General features: G+C 44.1%; 1 protein-coding gene across 1 annotated transcript; it reads right to left on the minus strand.

The window, feature by feature from the left end:
• Positions 1–4,866: 4,866 nt before the first annotated feature.
• LOC140992242 (probable ribonuclease ZC3H12C) lies at positions 4,867–8,533 on the minus strand. Its single transcript, XM_073462531.1, has 5 exons — positions 7,721–8,533; positions 7,437–7,576; positions 7,098–7,332; positions 6,718–6,824; positions 4,867–6,531 (listed from the first exon to the last, which is right to left on the minus strand). Exons 1-5 carry the CDS (start codon positions 8,527–8,529, stop codon positions 4,946–4,948), a joined length of 2,877 nt encoding a protein of 958 aa, XP_073318632.1. The 5' UTR covers positions 8,530–8,533; the 3' UTR covers positions 4,867–4,945.
• Between the last annotated feature and the right edge of the window lie 269 nt (positions 8,534–8,802).

The following is an 8,802-nucleotide window of genomic DNA, read 5'->3' on the forward strand; positions in this document are numbered from 1 at the left end:
ATTTGTAATATCTATGCTTATTATTTAGTATGATTTAAAAGCATTGTGAAGAGTTTCTTCACTTTTGGACATTTTGTTGTATTATAGGCTTGAACAAGAAAGATTAGCTTATATAAGGAACTTTCATCTTTTGTTCATTCTGGTGGACAAAAGATGAAAACTGTAAAACAAAGTCAACTTTGTCTACCCAACCCTGGATATGTTGGAATCTGATCGTTAAAAATAACTATAATTATACTGAAATAGCCAATCTTCTTGCTGATGGTCATGTTTGCTTATGTAGGCAGCAGTAGTATTAAATTGAGACTTTCATAACCAGGTAAAAGTTCCTTGTAGGACATTTAAATTTTGTTTTCGTTCATCTACATTCTGTAAAATACCCCCAAATTGACAAAAAGGGGTTATAAATATTTTATGTATTAACAAAAAACTTTAACTTACATACACCATAAACTGTGAAGTACCAATTATTAATCATTAAGTGTTCAAGTTCGAGTCTGAGATTTGCATCCTTATTATTTTATGATTATTTCATTATTTATGAATATTTGTATTACTTTATTTTTTATGTCAGAAAATGGTGAAAATTGCCATCAAGTTGACATCTTTAAAATAAATAGTATTGTCTAACTCACAGTCCAAAGCCCAAAAATAGTTAACGATCAATAAGACTAGTAAATATTCACGTTTGAGAAGCTAGATCTAGAGAATTTTGTAATTTATTGAAAACATTTCTCAAAACAATTATTAAAATAGTTGCAGATAAACAAATCAATGCAGCTTTAATCTTTAGTGTTGGCCAAGTTCTTACTTGAAAGTGCTTTTTAACCCGTCTGATTGGTTGGGTGCCCCAGTGACCTGTGATCTACTGATCTTAAGGTCTTTCCGCAGATTATCCACGGGGTTAAAGACCAGGCTTTAACTTGTCAAAGACCTGACAGTGTTATATTGGTTTTGAACTTAGTTTGCTTCAGTATAAGAAGTGAATCTTACCCCTGCTCTGAGGTCATGCACCCTCTGGAGAAAGCTTTTTTTGTATTTAGTCTCATTTATCATGCTGTCAGTTTAGACTGGGTCCCTGTCACTGAGAAGCATCCACATGGCATTACCTCCATATGTTAGAGCTGCAACTAACAACTCTTTATAAATATTAACATTCTAGATTCATCAGTATTTTTTGTCAGGAAAAAAATCCTGAAATCCAAAATATAAAAGTTTGCAGTCATATGTGGTAGTCAAACGATTTAATAGATTAGTTGATAATGAAAGAGACTAAATAATTAATTAACTAATAACCACTGTGCTCTGACCAGCTGGTGCATTTCCCTAGGTACATTGATTAAGTAAATTAATCAAAATACATTTTACTGATTGCAACCCTCTCTTCTTTATATTAATCTAAGGATGGTAAAATCAGGTGATGAGGGATCAGATTTAGCACCTTAATACCTACAAGATGTAAAAAACACAGCACTGTTATTATTTAAACAAGCATTTCTTAACTACTACAATGTTGATGGATGGCAGATGTTTTAGAGCAGTACTCTCTTTAATGAACAATCACAGTTACAGGTGAAAATGTTACAATAATCAATTAGTTACAGTTATTCTACTGGTAAATTTTAATAGAATCTGAAACCAAGGATTTTCAACCTATTAGTGTACTGGCCTGTACAGCCTAGAGATATCTACAGCACAGAAGTCAATTCATCGTCATGGTTTCAGTTATCACTAGCTATGGCCAAGTGCACTTCCAAAGCAAACGACGTTGAAATCAGGTGGGACGCATTCCAAAAACATGCTTCCTGATACTTTGGAGTAAATGTCAGGGCCTTATAGAAAACAAGACAGCACTCCCATTTGACGTTATACTGAATGTCAACGGGTGTTGCACTGAAACCAATACTAACTGATATATGCAATAAAACATTAACGGAAGCAGAAACATTAGCAGAAAAACAAGCCAGTTTTGTGTATAAGTAAGCCTCGAGGCGTCTCAACAGCTAGCATCATGTCACAGTAACGGCAAGACAAAACTTCCAGGACAGAAACACAGCTATGTACACAAATTAAACACAAGGAACCATGCAGAAACCAAAAACAAATCAAAACATGCATAACAGTTAGCTGAACATAGTTCAGAGTATTGGATGTGTCATAAGCACAATGCCATGAAGAGGCATTACTTTGGGCCCACTCTCAGGTGCCACACTGACACACAGTGCCAGGAGGCCAGAGAGAAGGCGCTTCTTCAATACACACAGAGGTTCTCTCATCAACAGCACGTGTTATTGTACAATTAATCATCGTTTGTACAATGTGACATGTTGGACAGGAAAGAAACCAGTGGGCTTTATGTAGCTGGCTTGTGATGAACTGTATGACGAGCTCACTCTGTTGACTTTAAAATCCTTGGCGGCCATTTTGAACTTGCACTTTTGTTAGTCTCCACCTGGTCAAAGTAAAGCGGAGCTAAGTCCTGCTGCTAACCAGTTAGAACCTGACAAACATTAATTATTGATTACTGAATAATTAAAATAAAATCATCCAAAGAATCCAGATCAATCAGCAGTCAGCTAACATTTTAATCTGGCCATATAAATCTAAGTACGGCGACCTAGCATACTCGTAGGCTAATAAAGCAAGCACAAGAGGTTGTGAGCTACAGGGATTTTAGAACAGCTAAGGGGCGTTGTTAGAATATTCTACTTATAAAGGTGCATCCCAGCATGCAATAAGCGATAGACCGGTTATATCCTGGACAGGTCAGGTGAGTAATAATACTAAGGAAATGTTAGCATTAGCTTAGTAAGTGCTCAGGTATTCTCGACAGTCATCGTTTTTTCTGTTATGGTGAAGTTTAAAATGTATTTTATTTTGAGATACTACCCTCTAACACACAAGAAAAGAGACAATATATTAAACCGACAATCTTAAATCAATACTCCCCATTTGTGTCTGGAGAGTAGCTACCAGACTAGCTAGCTAAACTTCTTGCTACATTTAAGCTAGCTGTTCTATGAAGACCTCGTCTTTCTGTTAACTCCAGGTAGAGCTGTAGTGTCACAGACATTCAAAATGGCCGCCATGGGATATGGGACTGACCCAAATATAAAACTTTACTTATTAAACATGGTTGGGGTCTATTCACTCAATTTTATGATTTAATAGAAACACTAGATTAGTTAACGAAAAAAACGTTTGTTTTTTTTGATTATTCAAGCATAATGTTTTATGTTACTTTAATGAATGTCTACTTACTGGCTTAATAAAGAAGCTTAAAAAAAAAAACTTAAAATGAACTGACCCCAACCTCACTGAAAAAACAGACTAATTCGCATCTGTTTTTTCCAAATGGCCAGTTAACCAGTAAACCAAAGAATACTTCTCACACATAATTTAATTGGAGCTCTTGTAGGAAAATAAGCCAGCTTCAAACCCAAAAGCGCAGATAAAGAAGTTGCGATACCTAAACATAGTAGGCAGACAACTCCTTTTGTTTCATAACATATGTGAAATAATTGTCTCAAAGCAATTTCCACAAGATTAAAAAGTTGGAACATCTCGATTGGAACGTAACTGCTGTCAATGCACTTCATCATATAGCAATACATCAAGAGTGTTTGATAAATACAGATCAACAAGTCCATGTACTGTATATAACATCAGCGACTTAGTTAATGATACAATTTGTATCAAACAAGGTTTTTCTCCGTCTAGCATGGATTCAGCTGGGATCTGCTACAGACAACAGTAGACGCTGTTAGCCAAAAGCCCAGCGGGGGAATCCGTTAAATATATTTACAATACATACATGTTTTTGATTTACCGATGTCCTGATGTTCTCCGTCTGTAGCAGATGCCAGAGTTGACCCAAAATAAAGGGCCAGAGAGCGAGAGAGAGAGAGATAGATAGAGAAAGAGAGAGAGAGATGTCCCTTACTAAAACTAAGGTACACACGACAGGGTCACCCATCTCTACAGCTACAACTCTGACCAAAATACTGACGTCATCTCCAATAAGACAACCATCTTTCAGACACCCATTTTTACCAACATGGAAAACAACCCACAAAAGGCCGCACAACACAGACAGAGATTAATACGATACACAGACCTCTGCAAAATAGTAGTTTGAAACTGTGGTGAAAGGTGATAATGGAGTACCAGATGGGGATCTGCAACATAACCGATTAAGAAAATCACAAATCAAATGAGGTTTGAATGCTCATCTGTGATACCTTTATAGTTAGGAAGTAGAAGATCCCATCCATCTGGTGCTTTACAAGAAATATCAAACACCATTTGACTCAGGTCTGAGCTTAAGTACAGTGAACTACGCACATAATGTGCGTGCGTAGTGCCTACACATCAGAATCTGGCCATAAAGGTGGTGGAAATGATTCAATTATCCTTCATTTCAGTCATATTTGATGTATGCGATACCAACTTACAAGATTTGGCTGAAAAAGTGCCTTTTCAAATGTGATGCATAACAAGTCGTACATGTGAACGTGTGAAAATATAATATGCTACTAAATAAATAACAATGAATAACTGGGCAGGTCTAGAACTTTCTCCACAAGTCGCACTTTCTGTCAAGGTCATAGATTTCGTCAAATGACTCGCTCTCTCCACACTTGTTATAGTTGAGTTGATTTCGTTGTCGCTGCACAGTGACCAGAGCTGGATTTGGATTATCTTCAGCATTTTATATTCTTAAATCTTATGCAATGTCTCATTAGTGTCATAAGAAAAGATAAAACCCTCCTTGCAGACGATCCAAAAGCATTCCAATATTTAAAATTCCACTATGCAAACCCAACGTGCTTGCACAGGCAAATTCCAGTTTGCTCTGATGCAAAACACCCACAGTCTGTGTTTTCTACTCACACTACATAACTGCTATTGTTCTCTAATAGGAGATCACATTTTCCTTCATTCTTCAGTAGCCTGTCTGGGCTTTCTCTGCAAGGATGGCGGCTGCCAGCTGCTGAGGGTCTGTGATGTGGGGGCTCCTGGCCATCACTCGGCTCACCAGCTCCGAGGGGAAGATGTTGCACAGGTTGACGTACACTTTCTCCCTCACGTCCCCGTAGCGGCTGTGCGCAGGGGATTCCGGGTGCTGTGGCATGTAGGAGGGGGGAGGAGCGTGGGAGGGCACTGAAAGGTGAGCACTGTGAGGCGGGTACGGCGAGAGAGGAGTGCTGGATGGATGAGGCGGGTGAGGAGGGTGGGCTGGAGGTGGTGGGTGGTTTAAGTAATGTGTCGGGGATGGGTGGAGAGCTGGGTGAGAGGAGTGGTGCTGGGCGTAGCCGTCCTGTGCCCAGGGAGGAGCGTGCCAGGATGACTGGCGTGTGTCTGGCAGGCTCTGATAGGCAGACGGCTCATACCTGGACGGCGGTAACGGAGGCTGTCTGTAGTATGTGTCCCAGCTGGGCAGAGCTTTAGGCCTGTGGTGATGGTGCGATGTAGAGAGGTGCTCATACAGATGCGAGTCGGACACACTCTCTGCTCGTGTCGGGGCCAGGCAGCGGCCAAGGGGGGAGCCAGGGGGGTGGGGGTTGGACTGGGGCAGAGAGTGGTAGTCGCCTGGGCAGCTGGAGCGTGCAGCCAGCGGCTGGTGCTGGAGGTGAGGGGGCAAAGGGTAGAGAGGGCGCTTCGGGGGTGCCTCTGGTGGAGGCTGATCGTGGGCACAACTCTGCCCACGTGCCAGGTGGTAGCTGTGTACTCCGGCGTTAGATGAGTGGCTGTGTTGGATATTTGTGTAATCGGCAGGATGAAGGCCACAAAGTTCATGGTTTGACAAGGCGTGATGGGGATACAGCCGGCTGTGGGGATTAGCAAAATGGACGCTGTCTTCCAGTAAGGTGTCTGGGGGGCATGCAGGACACGGCCTCTCACCATACGAGTCGCAGCTGCTACCGCAACTCACGCTGCTTTCACTGCCACATTCGGAGCCCGCTGAGCCCATAGAGCCCAGCCGCAGGTCTGTGTCATTAGGGAAGCGACAGTCTGGGCTCCTTCTGGAGGAGAGGCTCAGGCCCGAGTAGGCACGCGTCACTGAGTAGTAGCTCAAGTCTGGAGACTCACAGTGAGGGTAAAGGTCATGGCCAGGGGCTGGTAGAGCATGAGGAGTCGCTGCTCTGGACTGTTGGTCCTGAGGAAGGCTAAGACCGGATGGCGGGCCGCCTCCCGGGGCTGGGGACATGGTTCTACTGCTACTGTTGCTGCTACACAGACTGCTCTTCTGGCTTTCGGCTCTCCCTTTCGCCAGCAGCTTCTCCTCCGCATCGCTGTATGACAGAGCTCGGATGCTAGGGTCCGACTGCCTTTTCGGAGCGCCTTTTTTTGCCTCTATGCTGCCAGCTGGCACGCTGTGGCTCTTCACTAGCCCAGTGTCCCCCTGGTTTTTTGTGGTAACACAGGTCTTGGCACTGGCACGCAGCTCATCAGCCACGGCACGCTGAGGCTGAGCACCTCTTTCCGGGTGGTAGTACTTACACTTGTGACCATAAGTGCACTTCTTTCCTGGAAATTGACAGAAGGTCTCAGTGTCATTACATAGTAGATATACAGAGATTACCCCCCAATAAAACATACACTTCACAATCATTCAAACATTTTGAAGACACGGTATCATCACAACTAAGATAAATAATGTTATCAGTCACGTGTATTTGTAGTTTGTTCTAAAAACGTGATTTTTTTTCTCACCATATGGGCAAGGCTGTTTTTTCTGTTCAGGCATGACAGGTCTTTTCCTCAGGAAGTTGTCTAGGCTGGGGCCATGGCGACCAAGAGGGTCATCTGGGGGCATGAATCTGAGAGACAGGAGGAAAGATTAGAAAGGACAAGACAGTTACATGACTATAAAGTCAAGGACAAGGCACATTCTTTAGATTACATCTCTCAATTTCAGTATAAACTGAATAGATAGAATAAAATAAGCTGTAATTGTCATTTTAAAAACCAAGTGAAAATGTGATGTGAAATGCCAGATGTGATGATGTAATAGCTGTGAATGAGATATGAAAGGTGATCAGTAACAGAGATCTGAACTGCCTAAATCTGTCCCTCAGTCATCCCTCACTTACTTGTCATTTACAAAGGAATACATGAGCAGCCGTTCATCTATGAACTTCTTCCACTCAGGCTTCTCATTAGCCAGGTCTCGGTAGTTATCGTTGGAGACAATGATGCCGTCTGACTCATAGGCCAGCTTGACGATGAAGCGGTCATCATAGCAAACCACGCGTCGGCCTTGGACGCGCCGCGAAGGAGTGAAGACGAGGATCTTTTCCTTCTCAAGGCGACGCAGGATTTCCTGATCTGTGTGTGAGGGAGAGAGAGATGTCAAGGTTGAGAAAAAAAATCCTGTGCTAGAGTTATCTTTACCGACTGCATGTGTGTGTCGAACAGACTCCTGCACTGACCTGTTATCGGGGCATCGGGGCGGGACTGCTCTTTCCTCCACGCAGGCACAAACACTGTGATGTCATGATGGCCACGCTCCAGGAACCAATCGACAGCCAGCTGGATGCCCTGGCAGGAAAACACTTCCTTGTTGCCATGGCTACAGGACATAATTATGACACAATTAATATATTGGGGTCTTTTTGTAGGTCCAGACAGCTATTTTCAGCAATAAACACACTCTGTGATGTAAAAGTCTGCTGTGTGGAATCAATAAAGGACATTTTGCTCGTAGACTGCTCACCTCATGGCTACGTTGCTGCCATCCACCACAATTGGCCGCAGGTTGTCCTGGTCACACAGAGAGTCCGAAGGACAGGGTGAGTCCGACCTCTGGCCATCCAGTAAATCAGAACAGCCGCAGGAGGAAGAGGAGGATGATGATGATGAGGTAGAGGCTAATGATCCAGCTGGCTGCTCGCTGTCTGACTTGGTTCCCAGTTTGACCAGCTCTCCCAGTATATCATTGATTAGGGTGTCAGGGCCGAGCTTGGACAGCACCAGTCGCACCGTCTCTTCTGAGTACCCCAGCTTCAGGGCAAACTCCAGCTTAGCCTGGTACTCCTTCCCACCGGCCTCAGATGCTGGTTCTGGATTGGATGAAGGCTCAGGTGGGTGCTTACATGGGGAGCTGGGTGAGGACTGGGCAGGGGTGTCATGTTCAAGCTCTGATGTGAGTTCAGATGGGGGCTCAGGAGGACCCTCAGTGCCTAAGTCCACACACTGGGTCCGACAAAGTGGCTGGTGGCTGCTCTTGCTGTGAGTCGACCCTCCCTCTGCTCCATCTGGGTCAGAGCCGGCAGCAAGGGTGGCACTGGAAGAGGGTACCGGCTCGCCCTCTGCGTCAGACCCAGCATTATCCTCCACCACGGTCGGCGGAGGGGAATTGGCGGTGCTGCTGTTGCTGGAGCTCTCCGCCTGCTCCTCCATAGCAGGGGGCCCGTCAGCGGCGCCAGCCTGACAGTCAGCCCCCGCTACGTGGAGATACTCCAAATCCAGCCCCAGGTCGAGGATGTGGCCTGCTCCTGCCTCCACATGGTCCTTCTGGCCCATGGATCTGTCACAGACATCCAGCACACGGGGCTGACTGCTGCCCACTCACAAAGCTCGACTCATTGGTGCCTTAAGGAAGAGACAGAAAGGAGGATGGACTGTGAAATACAGACTATACTGGGACCTAACACCAGTTTATCTCAGTGAGAGACGTAATTTAGATAAGCACTGGTAATCAAATGAAAATCTGTTATCCGTCATATACACTGACCAGCCACAACATTAAAAGAACTCACATGTGAAGTGAATGACAATGATATGCACCACCCACTG

The sequence above is a fragment of the Pagrus major genome, chromosome 24 (assembly GCF_040436345.1).
Source record: "Pagrus major chromosome 24, Pma_NU_1.0".
NCBI classification, from domain to species: Eukaryota; Metazoa; Chordata; class Actinopteri; order Spariformes; family Sparidae; genus Pagrus; species Pagrus major.

What these genes read in the sequence shown, in the direction of transcription:
- LOC140992242 (XM_073462531.1), bottom strand. Translation starts at nt 8,529, where the DNA reads ATGGGCCAGAAGGACCATGTGGAGGCAGGAGCAGGCCACATCCTCGAC. An exon ending in GGCAGCAACGTAGCCATGAG is followed by an intron (nt 7,577 to 7,720) that starts GTGAGCAGTCTA and finishes TATGTCCTGTAG; the next exon opens with CCATGGCAACAAGGAAGTGT. An exon ending in TATTCCTTTGTAAATGACAA is followed by an intron (nt 6,825 to 7,097) that starts GTAAGTGAGGGA and finishes CCTGTCTCTCAG; the next exon opens with ATTCATGCCCCCAGATGACC.